This window comes from Pseudoliparis swirei, chromosome 5, assembly GCF_029220125.1.
Source record: "Pseudoliparis swirei isolate HS2019 ecotype Mariana Trench chromosome 5, NWPU_hadal_v1, whole genome shotgun sequence".
Classification (NCBI taxonomy): domain Eukaryota; kingdom Metazoa; phylum Chordata; class Actinopteri; order Perciformes; family Liparidae; genus Pseudoliparis; species Pseudoliparis swirei.
Window position 1 is genome coordinate 16,897,673 of NC_079392.1, and position 21,372 is coordinate 16,919,044.

The 21,372-nt window shown below is 43.7% G+C and overlaps 1 protein-coding gene and 3 long non-coding RNA genes across 5 annotated transcripts; 3 read left to right on the forward strand and 1 right to left on the reverse strand.

Moving 5' to 3' along the window:
* Positions 1–6,451: 6,451 nt before the first annotated feature.
* Positions 6,452–7,745, reverse strand: LOC130193972 (uncharacterized). The gene is made up of 2 exons (XM_056414836.1): positions 7,583–7,745; positions 6,452–7,488 (listed from the first exon to the last, which is right to left on the reverse strand). The coding sequence occupies exon 2, from the start codon at positions 7,424–7,426 to the stop codon at positions 6,794–6,796; it is 633 nt and encodes a 210-aa protein (XP_056270811.1). The 5' UTR covers positions 7,427–7,488; positions 7,583–7,745; the 3' UTR covers positions 6,452–6,793.
* A 5,134-nt stretch (positions 7,746–12,879) lies between these two features.
* LOC130193981 (uncharacterized) lies at positions 12,880–15,295 on the forward strand. The gene is made up of 3 exons (XR_008831757.1): positions 12,880–13,947; positions 14,115–14,214; positions 14,306–15,295. It is a non-coding gene; the product is annotated as an uncharacterized LOC130193981 (long non-coding RNA).
* Positions 15,296–16,023: 728 nt separating this feature from the next.
* LOC130193977 (uncharacterized) lies at positions 16,024–18,562 on the forward strand. Its single transcript, XR_008831754.1, has 4 exons — positions 16,024–17,885; positions 17,985–18,155; positions 18,255–18,430; positions 18,530–18,562. It is a non-coding gene; the product is annotated as an uncharacterized LOC130193977 (long non-coding RNA).
* A 759-nt stretch (positions 18,563–19,321) lies between these two features.
* LOC130193976 (uncharacterized) lies at positions 19,322–20,509 on the forward strand. Of its 2 annotated transcripts, none has more exons than XR_008831753.1 (4): positions 19,322–19,395; positions 19,519–19,669; positions 19,778–19,928; positions 20,038–20,509. It is a non-coding gene; the product is annotated as an uncharacterized LOC130193976 (long non-coding RNA). The 2 variants fall into 2 exon arrangements; XR_008831752.1 differs by having other exon boundaries at positions 19,338–19,409.
* The last annotated feature ends 863 nt before the right edge of the window (positions 20,510–21,372 follow it).

Consider the following 21,372-nt stretch of genomic DNA (forward strand, 5'->3'; position numbering starts at 1 on the left):
CCTGACGCTTTCATCACTTTACTGCCTCAAAGCTTCATGTTCATTTTTTTATGCGCTTAAACTGATTTCCAGCCTGCACAGAGACCAATAGTGGATTTTCCTAAAGAATACAGATTCTCTTGATTTTCCACCATATTATGTGTCTTAGGACACAGGATTTACAAGTTTCATGATATTTTCATGAATACCTGATGCTTTGATCACTTTTCTGCCTCAAAGCTGTATGTTCATTTTTTTATGCTCTTAACCCTCCCGTTGCCCTCGGGTCAATCTGACCCTCGTAACTGTAGATACACGTACATATGTGAATTACAAGCCTCTACCCCTGTCCTCTGGGTCAAAAAGACCCAGCTCTGGGTCAGAGTGACCCAGGTCTGGGTCAGAGTGACCCCGGCGTGTATCCGTACTCTGGGTCAGAAAGACCCGAGTTGAATCCCACGTGCCCCTCCCGTTGTCCTCGGGTCAATCTGACCCGCGTAACTGTATATACACGTACATGTGTGAATTACAGGCCCTCTACCCCTGTCCTCTGGGTCAAAAAGACCCAGCTCTGGGTCAGAGTGACCCAGGTCTGGGTCAGAGTGACCCCGGCGCGTATCCGCGCCCTGGGTCAGAAAGACCCGAGTTGCATCCCACGTGCCTACGTTCTTTGGGTCAGAGTGTGTGTGTGTGTGTGTGTGTGGTTGTGTGTGTGTGGTTGTGTGTGTGTGCGTGCGTGTGTGTGTGTTTGTGTGTGCGCAAGGCTCCAGTTTGACCCCAGGACGCAGGGTGTATGCTTTCTGAGTAAAGGCAACACGAGGGTTAACGAACAGGCGTTGAGGGAGATGGTGAGAGAGGGGGTCTTTTTAAATCCAATTCCAAATGCCCCTGGTCCACATTAGTGGGAAGCAGGTCCTGTCTCAAAAAAAATATATGTGCTCCATCACCTGCTGATATTGTTGGCAAATAGAGGATGACCAGAAATCCGGCCCCTGACAGTGTTTTGCATGTGATACACTGCGGCTGCAAAGTAGCCTGTGAGACAGGCAGATGTTCCTGTTTTCTGCAGGATTGTGTTGCACAGACTTATGTCGTTGCTGTAATTGTGCCAACACAAGAGAAACTGAGCAACTGGAAGATAACTGTCCTGACACTGACAGTGAGGACTGATTGTCCTTAATCTGTTATTTCTTATTTAGTTTTGTACCGTTTTATATAACATTTTTGTCATAAAGATTGTTTTTATGGTTCAGTGTTGTTTTCATTTGTGGAAGAATGAATGAATGAACGAATGAACAAATGGTCATTGGTATTACTGGTATTAAGTACAATTACTGCCTTTTATTGATACAAGGAAGGAGGTTTATTAGATTAGATAATCCTTTATTAGTCCCACAATGGGGAAATTTCAGGATCACAGCAGCGGGTGCACATTAGAGCATTAATAAACAAAATACAATAACAATATTAAATGTACAGAGGAATATAACATATATATATATATATATATACAAGGTAGTGATTAAAGTGAATTGTCAGCAGGTTAAAGTGATCCATTTCTACATCTGAACATTTAAACAAGTCTAAGGATAATACCAATGTGGGGTTGGAAAAAATGAAAAATGAAAATGTCCACATCATTGGCATCTTGGGCAGTGGTGTAGTGGGGATTTTTTTACTGGGGGGACGCTATTTTAATTAGGTCATCCCAAACAATGCCACATAAGTGCGCACGCGTGCAGTGCAATCACAAAACGGGCAGACAGGTCTACAGAAACCACCGGTATGCCTAGTCCTACTTTAGTTGCTGCAAAAAATCCGTGTTACTCACCGTTGAAATCATTCATTCATTCTTTTTTCTGAGGGACGTTAACATTCCGCTCTTGTCTTTTCCACTGTAAGTGACGGTGTAGGAACGCCATTCATCCGCCAATCTTGATCCTTGTGTTTTGAAAACGGATAAATCCGAAATTGATGTACACACTTTGCAGCCCAGTTTTCCAGCTTTGCAATCTATCCATGGGTATGCGTCTTGTTTCCTCCGCCACATCTCCTCCGTCCATATATCTGGGAAAGGTGAGCTTGAGCTAGAGCTAGCCAGGGGAACGTTGCTAGCGCAGTTAACGTTGCTAGCATTATCCACGTCTTCAGGCGGCTCTTCTGGTGATGTAGTAGCAGCTTCACTTGTAGCTGCTTCGGTGCTGCTAGCCTCTTTCTTCTTCTGAATTAAATTCTTTTTAGAAAAGAAGTCGTGCAAAGAACGCGGCGGGATCGCGAGCTGGGGGTGTGTCAGTGACATTGACACTGTCATCACATCAAAGTTTGAGGAGCTGTCCAGATGCTGAAAGAGCGCCACCAGGCCAGGCATAAATTATGCCGTTCATTCCATTTAATTATATTCACGTACAGTATGTAGACACATATATATTAATAATTAGATGGTCATCCGCCTCCCAAAAACGTGAGTTATTAAAAACGGAACGTTATCATATTGTTATGCAACAATCGTGCATTTATTTGGTTTCATAATCCCGAAACGTTTTTGTTGAAAAAATACCACACGGAATCGCTGTTTTTGCAGGACTCTGGCGCAGCGCCGTCTGCTTTTTGCATCACGAGCGTGATGACGAATCATAATAGAAATATTTTTTATTTTTTATTATAATTACTGTGAAATGTATTATGTTGTCATTATGACAACACATACACACTTGCAACTGATAACACTGGCAATGATTTTTATATTTATTAGACTATTTAAAAAAAAAAAAAAAAAAAATCACGCTCCAAATAAGAGAGAGGGCGAGTGCAATCACTGGCACCGACAACTCACTGGCACCTCACTGGCAACTCACTGGCACCTCACTGGCACCTCACTGGCAACTCACTGGCACCTCACTGGCAACTCACTGGCACCTCACTGGCAACTCACTGGCACCTCACTGGCACCTCAGTGGCAAGTCTGTGGCAAGTGCCACAGACTTGCATAGATAATGTATTTTTTTAGACTTACTTAAAATATGCAATACGATATTGCTGTACAATACTGCTGTACTATATTGAATATTGTTTTGCTACTACTACGTTTCACTTCGTAATATATAACACTTATATACCGTGATATGTATAATGTACCCGCCTTTCTTTAATAATAAAAAATATATAATTATTTTTTTTACCATGTCATACTGTTATACCTCCATGAAATTCTCCTTTGAGGAGATGCCACTGTTAGTCTAAAGTTTAAGCACTGGCACTCAGTGACACTTGCCGGCACTTGCCAGCAGTTGCCAGCAGTTGCCAGCAGATGCCACTACTAGTCAAAAAGTGCCACTACTAGTTAAAAAGTGCCACTACTAGTTAAAAAGTGCCACTACTAGTCAAAAAGTGCCAGCAGACGGAGGGTCGGCCGCAGTGACGAGTCTGCGACGATTTAGTGACAAGCTTCACTGAAGTGCCCGGACAGCGGAATAAATCACTTTCATGATCACAGAATGGAGGAGCTGCGGTTTAGCTAGATAGATAGATAGATAGATAGATAGATAGCTAAAATAGCTAGATACACAGATGGATATATATATATATATAGTGTCTTTTTGTAGACACTTACTTACAATATGCGATAGTGCTGTACATTACTGCTGTACTATATTTAATATTGTTTTGCTTCTACTACGTTTCACTTCGTAATATATTGTAGCGACCCTGTGAAGTGGCTGTCAATCAAAGTGTGGCACCGTGCGTGTTGGTCGAGGCGTGCCTGTGATTGGCGGAGTAGAGGGAGGCGGGTTAACCTGTCGGAAAACGGGAGTTAAGGGTGGTTGACGGGAACCGTTGTTGTTGACTTTCGACCTGCTAAGCTGAGAGGAACACGCTGTATGTGTTGGTGGATGCCCAATAAAGGGAGGATTAATAACGTCGTCCGTCTCCGTGTCATCAGTGCCATAACGTCCGAGACGTTACAATATCATGGTATATAAGTGTAATAGATTACGAAGTGAAACGTAGTAGTAGCAAAACAATATTAAATATAGTACAGCAGTAATGTACAGCACTATCTTATTGCATATTGTCAGTAAGTGTCTAAAGACACTAATTAATATATATATATATATTAATTAGTGTCTTTTATATATATATACACACATCCATCTGTGTATCTAGCTATTTTAGCTATCTATCTATCTAGCTAAACCGCAGCTCCTCCATTCTGTGATCATGAAAGTGATTTCTTCCGCTGTCCGGGCACTTCAGTGAAGCTTGTCACTAAATCGTCGCAGACTCGCACGCGCCAACCCTCCGTCTGCTGGCACTTTTGACTAGTAGTGGCACTTTTAACTAGTAGTGGCACTTTTAACTAGTAGTGGCACTTTGACTAGTAGTGGCATCTGCTGGCAACTGCTGGCAACTGCTGGCAACTGCCGGCAAGTGTCACTGAGTGCCAGTGCTTAAACTTTAGACTAACAGTGGCATCTCCTCAAAGGAGAATTTCATGGAGGTATAACAGTATGACATGGTAAAAAAAATAATTATATATTTTTATTATTAAAGAAAGGCGGTACATTATACATATCATGGTATATAAGTGTTATATTACGGTGAAACGTAGTAGTAGCAAAACAATATTCAATATAGTACAGCAGTATTGTACAGCAATATCGTGTGCATATTTTAAGTAAGTCTAAAAATACATTATCTATGCAAGTCTGTGGCACTTGCCACAGACTTGCCAGTGAGGTGCCAGTGAGGTGCCAGTGAGTTGCCAGTGAGGTGCCAGTGAGTTGCCAGTGAGGTGCCAGTGAGGTGCCAGTGAGTTGCCAGTGAGGTGCCAGTGAGGTGCCAGTGAGTTGTCACTGAGTACTGGCACCGAGCGGCACTTGCCACAGACTTGCCACTGAGGTGCCACTGAGTGCCAGCGTCGCTAGGGGGATCTCGCCCCTACTGCCAAATAAGTGGGGGTACGGCGTACCCCCGCGTCCAACGCCCACTACACCACTGATCTTGGGAGTGTTTGGCCAAATAAGTCGGCCCATCCGATGTTGTCCCACAGCGCCGCTCGTCGGCTCCGTTCGGACAGTCCTTCTGCCCGTTGCACTGCAAAGCCTGGGGGAGACACTCGCTTATGTTCCCACAGGGGAACTGGCCGAGGGGACATCGAGCGCCTCCGTCCAGCCGGCCGGCCAGCAGCGCGCTCTCCGTTGTCCTGTCCGCTCGTATAACCCGTCGAGCGCAGCGTGCGTGTCCGGAGTGAACTCCGTGAGCCAAGTCTCCGTTAACACCATGAGGCTACACTCCCGGTACTCGCTCTGATGGCGGGTCACTGCCGTCAGCTCGTCCATCTTGTTGACGAGAGACCTCACGTTTCCCACGATGATGGAGGGCAGGACAGGTTTAAAACGTCTTCTCCTGGCCCGACGCTTCACCCCTGCACTATTTGCCACATACATTGAAATACTTAAGTTAAGCATGTAGTCCATGTTAGATCGTCAGTAAGGTGTATTCCCAGGTATGTCAAACTTGATCTAAATGACTTAACATAAGCATAAGATTACCGTATAGTTGCCTCATTGTTCTTATTGGCCGCGGCTATGTATACGGCACTATTTAGAATACATTTAGCCCACTTTTGACGATGCTTTCCTCTTTATCGGTAATGTTGAATCTAACCACGGGAGCCGCCATCTTGCCATTCTGTTGACAAAAAGCAGCTCCCTCATTGGTGTAGAACGATCACGTCCCTCGCGACCAATATCCTATTACGCTCTAGAGAAAGTATTTCTGCATAGACGCATCGATAATCGACTGGAAATTCAGCGACAAACTTTTTTTGGGTTCTTTTTTATGAGCTAAAAATGTGCGACTGTGGACCAGGTTGAAACGAAAACAGTGTTCACCTTACGACACAAGGAGAAGGAGGAGCACTGCGTGAGCATGACGTGGAGGTGGTCTAGACTTCATTCAGAGTCAAAGCGCCATCTACTGGCTCAACAGGACTTTTTAAAATCTGCCCCAAACATGTCTTGCCCAAAATAATGAGCGCCGCGGAGCATGTCGGGCGAAATTCTCACAAAAACTCAAATAGATGCTCCGTCAGATATCAAAACATGTTTGGGGGGGACTTGATGACAGAGAGAGTAACTTTTATTCTTAAATACTGATGAATCTGCCATACACTCAATATTCATTGAATGTGTTTTAACTCTAAACTCTGGAGTGAGCAATTCAAAAAACGGTTTAATGCAAGATAAATAGACTGCAATGACTTCAGGATGTTTTGAGAATGGAGGGTAAAGTTAAATAGACGCTTTGTCACTGAAAGTCTTGGTTGTTGTATATTAAAAAGCCTGTTGGAATTGAAATGTGTTGTGTGATCGAGCGAGTGTGTGATAGTCAGCGTGTAATGGTGTCCACATCATGTAGCCATAATCGTACAGAATTATACACATGTACCATTCAAGAGTCAAAAACTGCATTTGTGTGTAATATATTTAATAAAACAGGAGATGTTTAATACTTACATCAGTGTAAAAAAAGAAACATCTGTATTTCCATGTGTAAAACATTGACATTGTACAGTGTAACACAAGAGGATGTAATCTGGATGATTGTAACATAGAAATATGGTGTATCAATGTACACAAACTGCAGTACCATAAAAGGGTGTATACACACACACAATAATTACGTTACACATACAGCAAATGGTAAGATATGGGAACTACATCGCATTCTGCATGTCACAAACTAGAAAATAAACAATCAAAATACACTCTTACATATACGGTTCCACTACCGCCTAAACGTTATTCTCTGCTTAATTACCAGTAGCCCCGGAGGTGCGGAAGAACACCGTATCAATCTCTAGGTTTGGTTCACTGGGGCAGGTGAACATAACCTTGGCATTCTCGAGATTAAAACTCCCATCTACGCCCGGAAGGTTGGAGAACCCAGGCTCGACCTTTTCCATCCCACACTTGAAAGCCAACAATGTAATGAGATTGACCAGACTGCCTTCTGAAGGTTTGCAATCCAATACCACCTTGAGCTGCCTATCATTCGGTGGCTCACGTGGAGACTGTGATGCGTCCTCAGATTGTGCCACATATTGATTCGTAAACCACCTAGATAGATAAAAGATCATTTTTCTAAACGCTGTTCTCTCGGTAATGCCTTTCAGCATGTTGTCAAGGACCGAGAATACCTTAGGATCTCCAATCCGGGGCTTCGCAGTGCACCACATTGCCAAGATGATCTGTTTCTTCAGCACGAAACAGCACCAGTGAAATTTGTACACACCGAGGAACACGTCGAACAGTTTCGGCAAGTAGTCATCGGGTCCGATCATCTTCTCCGTCTTGGGCGGCGCACGCGTTCCGACCAGAATGTGATCCCAGAAACCCGGAACGTGAGGGATGCAGACGTACTTGTAGGCGACATCCTCTGGCATTGCTTCGCGTGTCCAGTACCTGAAGGACGTACTGTCTCTCCTGCCGATGAGATGGTCGAAGGCTGTGTGTAGAAACAAACACGACATGCATCAGGTTTTCGCCCAGGGATCGCAGCCATCGAGAGAGGACGTACAGTGAGATAGAAATACGCCTACCTTCTCGCAGGCCCCTAACACTCGCACCGGGCGTCTCATTCAGCAACTGCTGCACATGACGGTCGACCTCTTCCACGGGCTCGACATTGTCATTGATTTTAAGCTCGAGGTCCCACTCTCCTATAGTCTCTAGAAATGACCAGGAGGCCGTAGGCGCTGATTGGCAGCCACGCTTCCGTCAGTCTGCCCCAGGGCAGCTGTGGCTACTGATGTAGCTTACCACCACCACTGGGACGACTGTGTGTGTGTGTGTATGACTACTGGACTCTGGACTGTAAAGTGACTGAGTGTCTAGAGAAGCGCTATATAAAATAAATGATTATTATATTATTATTATAACAACCACCTGCAGAATCCCTTCGTCTCCTCACCTCTTGTGTGTCACCACCTCCAGCTACAGGATTGTTGAACTCCCAGCACTCCATCGTTCAGCATCTCGGCGATGGCCGGAGGGACGTCATTCAGAGTGACTGGGACGGCCAGCTGGCTCATATCTAACACACACACACACACACACTTTGACCAAGGAAACAAATTCAAAATAAAGTTGATTTAATCACGTGTGAACAAAAAGTCCAAAGACACACAATATTTAACGTGCAGCACGGGCCTGGATGACATCAGCTAAAGGCATCGTTCTATAACTGACTCAAGTTTTCAAGGAGAACGTGACTCTTTATAATCTTTAAGAGCCAGCGTGATGGGAAAATATAGATGTAGACGTCACTCGGTTTAAACTTTGTCCGTCTCATCAGTGGAGCTCAGAGTGATGTCACCCTCTTGGCTCACGATCTTCTCACCATCGTCATAATCAGTGTGTCTGTATGTTATCTCCATCTAAAGCAGGAGCTGTGCAGTTTCTACTATTGAGATGCTGGTTTCTTTAATATAATAGAAGCTAAAAAGGCATTGCAACTATCTGTTGCTTACATAAACAAGTTATTTGACGGTGACAGGTACGGCTCTTATTAAATCTTAATTCTAGACTAAGCGGTCAAGGTGAGATCAGAGCCAGAGGTTGCACAGAGTTAGTAGTTGTCCTCCCCGTGTGGATGGGGGAGTTGTGCGTAGTTCGCGTGCCTATTACTCCCCAGAGTGCCTCATTGTCCTTCCTGTGTGGACGTGTCATCTTTTGGCCGAGGTCAAGAAGAGTTATTAGCTTAGCATAAAGACTGAAGTGGGGGGACAGCTAGCCTGTGTATTGTGAGAGTACACACACACACAACATTTTAGTCGGTGCAAGTTATGTTCATTTGTACACCACATTTAAAAACAGCTTAAGATGATCAAGTGCTACAAAATAACTTTAAAATGAAAGTAGCAGTTCATGTACTTGTGTAGGCCTACATGGAGCAAATCAAAGTCCGCTTCTCGCAAAGCACGGTCAAAATGCCCGGATGTGACTTGATCCTCCCATGGAGGATGCATCTGAGGAGAGTTGTGTGTACTCTGGTCAGCCGATATCCCAGAATGCATTTCGCACAAGCAACCGGAAACAATAGCAGAGGAGAAAATAAACAACTGATATAAATACTGCTTTTGTTGAGACACAGCCATGTAATGTTAGGATGTTGTCAGGCAAGAAGTCAGGAGTTTAAAAATCAAATATGTGGTTGGTTTGTTATGATTCAGCCTATAAAGATATGCGGCGGAGATTTGAGGTTCTGCTCATGACCAGTGAGCTCCGCAACGCCGGGCGGTCAGCGCGCTGTGTGGCCGCCGAGAGCTGCTTGATCTCGGCAGGCTTTTTAAAATGCTCCGCTGGCTCTGATGTCCCCGCAGCGGTTAAGCATGGTAAATAATAATTGGGTTTTGGAGGATCTAACGAGTACCAAGAGTTTATTATTTATTCACATTAATGTTAAATCATTTTGACTGAGGGTTAAGATTCCTAACTTAATATTGGAATTAAACTTTAACTGTAGTGTCTTTTTACTTTTGACCGAATTGTTTGCAATTACATGTGTATATAGTTGGAAGAATGGCAAATTAATGTGAATTTTTCGTAAGGCAAAAGTCCAGTGTGGAGAACCTGAGGCACACAGTGTGAAGTACAAGACCATAGAATTAGTACAGGCATAGCTTAAATTGTTTACGCAGACTAAGCGGAGACACCAGGGCCATCCATCAAGCCAGCGGAGACAGATGGAGTTGGTTCAATGTCGAAAAGAGAGAATGTGGGCTGAGTAAGGGGCCTCTATCAAAAGAAAAGTGTTACTGGCCTGCTATCTGAGGGTTTTATGACACTAACACTGTGTATGAACCGACCAGGTGCCACATGATGTATGCATCCCACTTCATTTCTTATCCGGTGTTGTGTTTCCAGCTTTCAGAGCCCAACTATCTAGAACTAAGATGTGATATTACTGCGGACTGCATAAACATAAGCATATATTAATGTGTGTTACCATGCCTGTATAATGACTTTATTTTACACTATGATGTGATGTACTATGTATCCAATATAATCTGTATCACCACGCAAGGTTTAACACGTCTTATCTCAAAATCTTGTGAGAAAGGAACCGTGAAAGGTTCTTCCCGTAAGTCTGAGTGATGAGGGTTAGGGTTAGCACATTTAACAATATACACAGTATATCCACACACACACATAAAGTGCACACATATTTATAGTTTTGTTTAAAGGGACCTGAGCTGTCAGAACAATAAATAGTTAAAAATACAGATCAGAAAACTGAATAGGATTTATTGGAACATCGGAACCAACCAACCCGCACGCACGCACGCACGCACGCACGCACGCACGCACGCACGCACGCACGTTGTTTCGCCTGCGTATTATGACAGCAATAAGCGTTGTAACGGATCATATGATAGTGTACGAGTTTTAATTAATGTATTGTCACCTAAAGAAAAAAAATAAAGGAGAGTCACCAGCAGTAAGTCTTCACGCCAATTCATATGATCCGTTTACAACGCTTATTGCTGTCATAATACGCAGGCGAAACAACATATAACATCATAATAAATAAGACTAGAGGACGCTTTTTACAATTCATAACAGCATTGTAGAAAAGAGAGATAACAAACGGCAAAGATACGTTGATCAGAGACGTATTTGTAATTATAATACGTCAAATACAAACGTAATTTGGAGAGAAATACGTTTCAGTCAAACGTAACTGCAAATTGCATTTTAGGTCTGGGGGAACGTAATTTTTGTGATACAGGGTTGTGTTCAATATACTAGTAACTTCAATATATACATGACAAAATGATCTTGCTGTCATTCCGATATTTATGTTAGTACTATACTGCCATCTAGTGGTAGAAAGGTGAACCCTTTTTAATGCCTCCGACTTTGAAATCGTTCAATATCAGAATCAGAATCAGAATCAGTTTTATTGGCCAAGTAGGTTTGCACAAACAAGGAATTTGACTTGGTAAAGTGTCTCTGTGCTTACACAAAATATACATTACAACACAATACAATACAGAACAAACGAAACAAATAGTGCAGTACAGGACAAACAGTGCAAAACAGTGCAATGGTCTAAGAAGTGTTAGAAAGTGACTTAAAGTATATACACTACCGTTCAAAAGTTTGGGGTCACCCAGACAATTTCGTGTCTTCCATGAAAACTCACACTTTTATTTATCAAATGAATATAAAATGTAGTCAAGAAGACATTGACAAGGTTAGAAATAATGATCCGAATAATGATCCAAAGTCATCCGTGTTTAGTCTTTAAAACATTAGCGTTACATAAAAAGAACGTGACAGAGAGGCTAAGCGATGGAAATGTGCATTTCCTAGTTGGTCGAGACGGGTCCTGAGAGGCAACTCGAGGCCACAACCCTACGGAACATCTGCCTCATGCAGTACCAAAACCAGTTAATTCAAAAACCAGTTAATACCGCACACCGTACTTGAGAAGCGGAGGACAAAGTAGGTGACTCGGCGGATGCCTGTTCAATATACTAGTAACTTCAATAAATACATGACAAAATGATCTTGCTGTCAATCCGATATTTATGTTAGACGTCGTTATAGGCTACATGCTTTATTACACACTGAATGAAGAATAAACTGGTCTCACATCGACTTGACGTCAGATAAAGACGTGAAACATAAATATCAGACAAGAGCATTTTGACAAGTACATCAACCGTGATCAATTGTTTCAGAAATTGCCTGAAAGACAGTCTAATTGCTGTTGTGTATGTATTTTATGTAATAATCTTTTCGGCTTTCCTGTTTTCGCTGTTATTGTCACACAGTGCGACCGACCGACGAGGTTTCTCAGGGGATCAGCAGTCTGGCAAAACAGTGGACCATTAAGTATGATGCAGACTTTGTGATGTTGCATAATGCGAGTGAAACAATGTCTGACTCTTTTTTTTTTATTGTCTGAAAGTTAATATATTCAATTTAATTTAATTCAGTTCATTTTAAATAACCCAATATCACAAATCATCAATTTGTATCAGAGGGCTTTACAATCTGTGCACACAAGACATCACTGACCTCAAATCGGATCGGATATAGACATGGCCAATATGAAATGTATCAGTTATTACCGGACCCGGACTGAAGAGAGTTGCACAGGAGTCTGGTGCTGGCAATCAAACTTGAGGATGAATTTTCATCTCTCAATCACACGTTACTAACTCTGCTTTCTCCCCGGAGTCCTTTTGACTTCACGTCTCATGGGGTCATCGCTTTAGCCAGTGCTTCAGAAATGTTTCCGTTCTTTGGTTAACATGGGCTGTAATCTGCTCCATTCTGTAGATCTCTGTTACAATGTCTCTCCATGATGTAATTGTAGGACACTCTGGTAATAACCATTTTCTGGTAATAGACTTTTTACTGGCCACCAGCATTGCATTTATCAAGAGTCTGTCCCCTTTCGGCCAGCTTTGAGGTATATTTCCAAGGTACAGAATCTTAAAGTCCAAAGGGATGTCCTCGCGAAAGATGTCCTGGAAAGCATTGTGTACCGCCTTCCAAAAGTTTTGAATGATGGGACAGTCCCAGAAGATGTGGTAATGGTTTGCGCTTTGGTGTCCACACTTTCTCCAGCAAACAGGAATGTTATCGCTATAATGAGATGTCTGAGATGGTGTAATGAAGTATCTTATGCAATTTTTCCAGTTAAACTCTCGCCAGCTCATTGAACTGGTACATTTCCATTGGTACCCCCATATTAATGTCCATTCTTCCTCAGAAATATCTATCCCAGATTCCTTTTCCCATTTTGCTTTAATGTATGCTGTTGAATGAGTTTTAAGCTCTAGAAAGCATTTATACATGGCTGATATTGCAATTTGACTTGTATGCTCTTTTAAACAGTTCTATGAGACTGGAGTTTACCTCTGTTACCTTTTTAACATTTTCATTGACAAAATGCCGCAAATGTAGGTATCTAAAGAAGTCCTGTTTCTCTAAAAGATAATTTTCTTTAATAATTTCAAAACTAAACAGTTTGTTTCCCTTCATAATATTGCATAGAGCTGTTATTCCATTATCTCTCCATTTTTTGAATCTGGTGTCCATTTTATTTGGTGTGAAGTCTGAGTCATATCCACACCATTTAAGGCACAGTAGATCTCCTTCAAGTTTGTATTCTCTAATGATATTTTTCCACACTTTAAGGGTCAATTTGACCCATGGATTATCAGAACTGTTTATCTGGTGTTGCAGTTTAGAGTCAGCTATGATTGCTTGTATTGGAATGGGAAATATTTTTTCTTCAATGTCCTCAGGCCTGCTCTTCAGATCCCAGCGTCACTTCACAACAATCACTCTAAAACCATTTCTGTTCTTAGTGCTTTGCTCCGTTAACGACGAGCGCCAGGGAGCCGGCGGGAATGCCGCACCGTGAATGAAAGCCTGCCTCGCGGATGCTGCGTCTCGAGAAGGAGCCAGGGTCTGAACCCTAACCCCTAACCTCTAACCCCTAACTCTAACCCCGAACCCTAACCCCTAACTCCTAACTCTAACCCCTAACTATAACCCTAACCCCTAACTCTAACCCCTAACTCCTAACTCTAACCCCTAACTAACCCCTAACCCCTAACTCTAACCCCAACCCGTTCGCCAACGAATCTTCCCAGGCGGCCGACCAGTTCTCGGCTTGGTCCCCGAGTACAGGAGCTGCACGCCGGGAGTCCCCGTGCCGTGCACCCCATAGTCCAGACAGGGAAACAGAGGAAACAAGAGCCAAGAACTTTAAATGTGATGTACTGTTTTATTTCTAGAATAAACTGTTCCGCGGCGTCTTGTGAAAGAGAGGGGCTGATGAGGAAGGGACGATTCGACTGAAGCCAGCAGCCTTTTAGGGGGGGAGACGGCAGCAGGTGTCTGTCCCGCGGCTCCAGCCTGCTCATCAAATCCCAGCGGCGTAACTTCACAAGAATCACTCTAAAACCATTTATGTTCTCTGTGTTTTTCTCTGTCAAAACCTCTTCTGAAATAATTATTATGAATTATATTTGACAATTTATGGAATCAATCTGCGATAGCTTCATTGTTGTAAAGTGTAAAATGAAACCATTCATTTCCTAAAAGAGACTGCAGGGCAGGCAAAAGGCGGCAGCTTGAAAGGACCGGAGCTCTGACAACAGGTTGGGATGCTGTGACGGCATGAGCTGCCTGGCTGACTCTACAGGTATGTGATTTAACTCTACACTTGATAACAGTATTGAAGATTTTGAATTTTGAATATTTTTTAATATGTTTTCTTGGATTGCGTTTTGCAGACGGTCCCTGGACTGAGGTCTCACAGCTGATCGCACATAGACACCAACGTTATTCATCGATCTCGGAGACCGGCTTTTTTTGGTAAAATTAAGGAATGAAATGGAATATGTGCATATACTATACTATACTGCCATCTAGTGGTAGAAAGGTGAACCCTTTTTAATGCCTCCTGCTTTCCAGCAGCCGGCTGCAAGCATGTGTCTCGGTCAGTCTTCAGACCTGTGCTCCAGCCTGCCTGCTGCTCATCAAATCCCAGCGCCTCGTAACGTGACGAGATTGAAGATTTCCCCATAAAATATGGCAAAATATTCATAATAATTATTCTAAATCTATTTCTCTTCATGATAAAAGGTGTAGTCCACTCATGTTGAGCCCATTATTGGAGACATTGGATGATTTCACTCTACACTTGATAACAGTGAAGCTATGAAAGATGGGTTCCATAAAATATGACAAAATATTCATAACAATTATTCAAAATCTTTTTTCTCCAAAGTAAGAGGGGTAGTCCACTCAGGTGGAGCCCATTGATGTACATGTTGAACGATTTCACTCTATACTTGATAACATTGACAATATTGAAGATTGTTTCCATAAATGATATCAACATATTCATAATAATTAGCGTCAATGTTATCAAGTGTAGAGTGAAATCATTCAACAAATACATCACCGGGCTCCACGTGAGTGGACACACCTCTTACGTTGGAGAAAAAAGATTTTGAATAATTATTATGAATATTTTGTCATATTTAATGGAAAAGATCTTTAATATGGTCACTGTTATCAAGAGTAGAGTGAAATCATTCAATGTTTCCAATAATGGGCTCAACACGAGTGGACGACACCTTTTATTGTGAAGAAAATAAGATTTTGAATAATTATTATGAATATTTTGATATAATGTATGGAAACAATTTTCAATAGCGTCACTGTTATTAAATATAATTCATAATCATTATTTAAGATGAGGTTTTCTAAATAACAGGGTGGCCATTTGACGTATGGTATAAGGTATGTCAGCATACACAATCTTTCAGTGGAGATATTGAATATGTTTTCTTGCATTGCGTTTTGCAGACGGTCCCTGGGCTGAGGTCTCACAGCTGATCGCACATTGAGACCAACGTTATTCATCGATCTCGGAGACCTAAAATGCAATTTGCAGTTACGTTTGACTGAAACGTATTTCTCTCCAAATTAAGTTTGACTGAAACGTATTTCTCTCCAGATTACGTTTGTATTTGACGTATTATAATTACAAATACCTCTGATGAACGTATCTTTGCCGTTTGTTGTCTCTCTTTTCTACACTGCTGTGATGAATTGTAAAAAGCGTCCTCTAGTCTTATTTAGTATTATGTTATATGTTGTTTCACCTGCGTATTCTGACAGCAATAAGCGTTGTAACGTTGGCGTGAAGACTTACTGCTGGTGACTCCTTTATTTTCTTTCTTTAGGTGACAATACATTAATTAAAACTCGTACACTATCATATGATCCGTTACAACGCTTATTGCTGTCATAATACGCAGGCGCAACAACATATAACATAATAATAAATAAGACTGGAGGACGCTTTTTACAATTCATAACAGCATTGTAGAAAAGAGAGAAAACAAACGGCAAAGATACGTTGATCAGAGACGTATTTGTAATTATAATACGTCAAATACAAACGTAATCTAGAGAGAAATACGTTTCAGTCAAACGTGATTTGGAGAGAAATACGTTTGAGTCAAACGTAACTGCAAATTGCATTTTTGGTCTGGGGGAACGTAATTTTTGTGATACAGGGTTGGGCATTTTACAGCAAAGTAATCCGTGTTTAGTCTTTAAAACATTAGCGTTACGTGTCTGTGTGTGTGTGTCTGTCATTCTGTGTGTGTGTGTGTGTGTGTGTGTGAGTGTGTGTCTGTCTGTGTGTGTGCGTGTGTAAGAGTGTGCGTATGAGAGTGTGTGTCTGTGTGAGTATGTGTGTATCTCTGCATGTGTGTGTGTGTGTACGTATGTGAGTGTCTATGTGTTTCTGTCAGTGTGTGTGTGTGTGTGTGTGTGTGTGTGTGAGACGATGTATTAGTTTGCATGCATATCAGTGGAAGTTGAAGGGTAAATCATGTTTTATTAACAATTTCAAAATTATTATTGATGAGAAGTAACCATACCTGTAAATAACCCCATGAAGGGTTTATTGTTTTGAGTTGTTTGACTGTTTAGCATTTTCCTTATTGGTTTTGATGTATGCCTTTTATACTACTTCCGCTTAACAGACAAATCAGACTTTTATTTTGAAAGGTTAAAAGGAAGCGCACTTATTTTTTAGGTTAAAATGCGAACTTTATAGTTTAGATTACGGACAGATGCGCATTTTATAACAAGTTTAATACTTGATTTGACCCGTATGGGACTAACTCTGTTAAGGTGGTGATAGTGTACGAGTTTTAATTAATGTATTGTCACCTATAAAAAGAAAATAAAGGACTCACCAGCAGAAAGGCTTCACGCCAATTCATATGATCCGTTACAATGCTTTTTGCTGTCAGAATACGCAGGCGAAACAACATATAACATAAGAATAAATAAGACTAGAGGTCAATATACTAGTAACTTCAATAAATACATGACAAAATGATCTTGCTGTCATTCCGATATTTATGTTAGTACTATACTGCCATCTAGTGGTAGAAAGGTGAACCCTTTTTAAGGCCTCTTACTTTGCAATCGTTCAATATCTAGATTAATGGGCTCATTGATGTAGAACACGAATGGTGTCATCTTACACTTGATACCTGTGTGTGAGTGTGTGTCTGTGTGTGTCTGTCTGTGTGTGTGTGCGTGTGTAAGTGTGTGTCTCTGCCCGTGTGTGTGTGTACGTATGTGAGTGTCTATGTGTGTGTGTGTGTGTGTGTGTGTGTGCAGCAGGTGTCTCTGACCGCGGGTACAGTCTGCAGAGTTGTGCTCCAGCCTCCTCGTCAAATCCCAGCGCTGCGAAACTTCATATATATATATATATATATAATATGACAAAATATTCATAATAATTATTCAAAATCTTTTTTCTCCAAAGTAAGAGGTTTAGTCCACTCACGTGGAGCCCATTTATGTATTTGTTGAATGATTTCACTCTACACTTGATAACATTTACGCTAATTATTATGAATATTTTGATATCATTTATGGAAACAATCTTCAATAGCGTTAATGTTATCAAGTGTCGGATGAAATCATTCAATATCTACATCAATGGGCTCTACACTACACCTCTTACGTTGGACAATTGATATAGGCAATGAATGGTTTCATCTTGCACTTGATAACATTGACGCTAATTATTATGAATATTTTGATATCATTTCTGGAAACAATCTTCAATATGTTGAATGTTCACTCAAAACTCTAAAACCATTTCTGTTCTCATTGTTTTGCTCCATCAACGACGAGCCGGCTAGCCGGCGGGAATGCCGCACCTTGAACGAAAGCCTCGCGGATGCCGCGTCTCGAGAAGGAGCCGGGGGTCTGGAGCGAAAGGCACTCTGCCAATGAAGCCAGCAGCCGGCTGCAGCAGGTGTCTGTCCCGTGGTCAGTCCGCCGACCACCGAGCTGTCCTCCAGCCTGCTCGTCAGATCCCAGCGTCGGGTCGCTTCACAACAATCACTCTAAAACCATTTCTGTTCTCAGTGCTTTGCTCCGTTAACGACGTGACGGCGAGCGCCAGGGAGCCGGCGGGAATGCCGCACCGTGAACGAAAGCGTCGCGGATGCCGCGTCTCGAGAAGGAGCCGGGGGTCTGGAGCGAAAGGCGCTCTGCCACTGAAGCCAGCAGCCGGCTGCAGCAGGTGTCTGTCCCGTGGTCAGTCCGCCGACCACCGAGCTGTCCTCCAGCCTGCTCGTCAGATCCCAGAGTCGGGTCGCTTCACAACAATCACTCTAAAACCATTTCTGTTCTCAGTGCTTTTCTCCGTTAACGACGTGACTGACGGCGAGCGCCATGGGAGCCGGCGGGAATGCCCCACCGTGAACGAAAGCGTCGCGGATGCCGCGTCTCGAGAAGGAGCCGGGGGTCTGGAGCGAAAGGCGCTCTGCCACTGAAGCCAGCAGCCGGCTGCAGCAGGTGTCTGTCCCGCGGTCAGTCCGCCGACCACCGAGCTGTCCTCCAGCCTGCTCGTCAGATCCCAGAGTCGGGTCGCTTCACAACAATCACTCTAAAACCATTTCTGTTCTCAGTGCTTTGCTCCGTTAACGACGTGACTGACGGCGCCAGGAGCAGCGGAATGCCGCACTTGAGCAAGCCTCGCGGATGCAGCGTCTCGAGAAGAGCCGGGGTCTGGGCGAAGGCGCTCTGCGACTGAAGCCAGCAGCGACTGCAGACAGGTGTCTGTCCAGCAGCAGCGGCCGAGCTGTCCTCCAGGTCCAGTCAGCATCCCAGAGTCAGCGGCCTTGAGAACAGGTCCAGCACCATTTCTGTTCTCGTGCTTTGACACAGGTCCAGCAGGAGCGCCTGAGACACAGGTCCAGCAGCAGCGGCCTTGAGACACAGGTCCAGCAGCAGCGGCCTTGAGACACAGGTCCAGCAGCGGCCTTGAGACACAGGTCCAGCAGCAGCGGCCTTGAGACACAGGTCCAGCAGCAGCGGCCTTGACACAGGTCCAGCAGCAGCGGCCTTGAGACACAGGTCCAGCAGCAGCGGCCTTGAGACACAGGTCCAGCAGCAGCGGCCTTGAGACACAGGTCCAGCAGCAGCGGCCTTGAGACACAGGTCCAGCAGCAGCGGCCTTGAGACACAGGTCCAGCAGCAGCGGCCTTGAGACACAGGTCCAGCAGCAGCGGCCTTGAGACACAGGTCCAGCAGCACAGCGGTCAGTCTGCGGAGCTGTGGCTCCAGCCTGCTCGTCAAATCCCAGTGCCTCGTAACTTCACAACAATCACTCTAAAACCATTTCTGTTCTGTGTTTTGCTCCGTCAGCGGCGAGAATGCCGCACCCTGAATGAAAATAAGAGGAGCGTCTTGTGAAAGAAGGGCTGACGAGAGGAAGACGATTCGACTGAAGCCAGCAGACTGCCCCAGCCTTTTAGCGGGGATACTGCAGCAGGTGTCTGTCCAGCGGTCAGTCTGCGGAGCTGTGGCTCCAGCCTGCTCGTCAAATCCCAGTGCCTCGTAACTTCACAACAATCACTCTAAAACCATTTCTGTTCTCTGTGTTTTTCTCCGTCAGCGACGGCGTGAATGCCGCACCCTGAATGAAAGCGGAGAGGACGCGCCGTCTTGTGAAAGAGAGGGGCTGACGAGGAAGGGACGATTCGACTGAAGCCAGCAGACTGCCCCAGCCTTTTAGCGGGGATACTGCAGCAGGTGTCTGTCCAGCGGTCAGTCTGCAGAGCTGTGGCTCCAGCCTGCTCTTCAAATCCCAGAGCCGCGTAACTTCACAACAATCACTCTAAAACCATTTCTGTTCTTTGTGTTTTCTCCGTCAGCGACGGCGTGAATGCCGCACCCTGAATGAAAGCGGAGAGGACGCGCCGTCTTGTGAAAGAGAGGGGCTGACGAGGAAGGGACGATTCGACTGAAGCCAGCAGACTGCCCCAGCCTTTTAGCGGGGATACTGCAGCAGGTGTCTGTCCAGCGGTCAGTCTGCGGAGCTGTGGCTCCAGCCTGCTCTTCAAATCCCAGAGCCGCGTAACTTCACAACAATCACTCTAAAACCATTTCTGTTCTCTGTGTTTTTCTCCGTCAGCGACGGCGTGAATGCCGCACCCTGAATGAAAGCGGAGAGGACGCGCCGTCTTGTGAAAGAGAGGGGCTGACGAGGAAGGGACGATTCGACTGAAGCCAGCAGACTGCGATATATTCGCCAACGAATCTTGACCCTAACCCCTAACCCTAACCCTAACCCCTAACCCTAACTCTAACCCATAACCCTAACGCTAACCCCTAACTCTAACCCTAACCCATAACCCCTAACCTCTAACCTCTAACCCCTAACCCTAACCCGTTCGCCAACGAATCTCCCCAGGCGGCCGACCAGTTCTCGGCTTGGTCCCCGAGTGCAGCTCCGAACAAGAGCCGCCAAGAACTTTAAATGTGATGTACTGTTTTATTTCTAGAATAAACTGTTGTCAGTTCATTTTTTATTGTGTTTTTTGAATAAATATATATTATTATTGCAAATGATGTTATATTTGTCTATTAAAATGTTCTCTTTTGAATTGTGCAAATAATGAAATGTCTTCTATAACAGCATCCAATGTCAGAAGGACAGAGGGTCATACTCGATAGCACTGTCTATGGGGCAGAGACTTTCAGGTTTCTGGAAACTGAAGACCTGCTCGAAGCACACGGTCAATATGAAGTGTTTCAGAAGTTGACATATTGGTTTGACAGAAACACACTGGTCGGATGAAACATATTGGTTAAAGCACTCTGAGGCAAATTTTATTACACTGGGTTATACAAAATAAACTGAATTAAATACACACGGCTGATATTTCTGTTTCTACGATGTTTAGGGATGGCCACATAGGCTGTCCCAGTGTTGAATGTGATTTAAGGGTGACATATATGTTTATAATTTCGTTGGTAAAACATAACCTCTGTTTTTTTTTTTTTTAAGACTCGGAGAGAGGGTATGTGCTGTTCAACACCATCGCAGCAACCACCACCATCATCATAACATCTAACCAATAAGTGGCTATAACCAACAGTGAACAGAACATCCAACCAATAACTGATCCTGATGATGGATAAGGTATAGCTTGACTTGTGGGACGAAACTGAATCACGCGACAGCAGACCATTTTTCCCCTTGCGAATAGATAAGGCCACACTAGCTAGCCATGGCAGCTCGTAAGGGTGCCGTGTCCAACAAGTGCAATGAATTGCCACACAGAGAGACGAACACGGCCGTGGTGAAAAAGGTAAAGATACCTTTCGATAGGAGAGCGCTATTCGTTGCGGTTGAAAATGACATATTGCACGACAAGATATCCGACGAGTTGTCGTTCCGCGCTTTGTCACCAAACGAGAGGTCGACCTTTCAGCTTCTCCTGTACCTGACATATTGCTGCAAAGG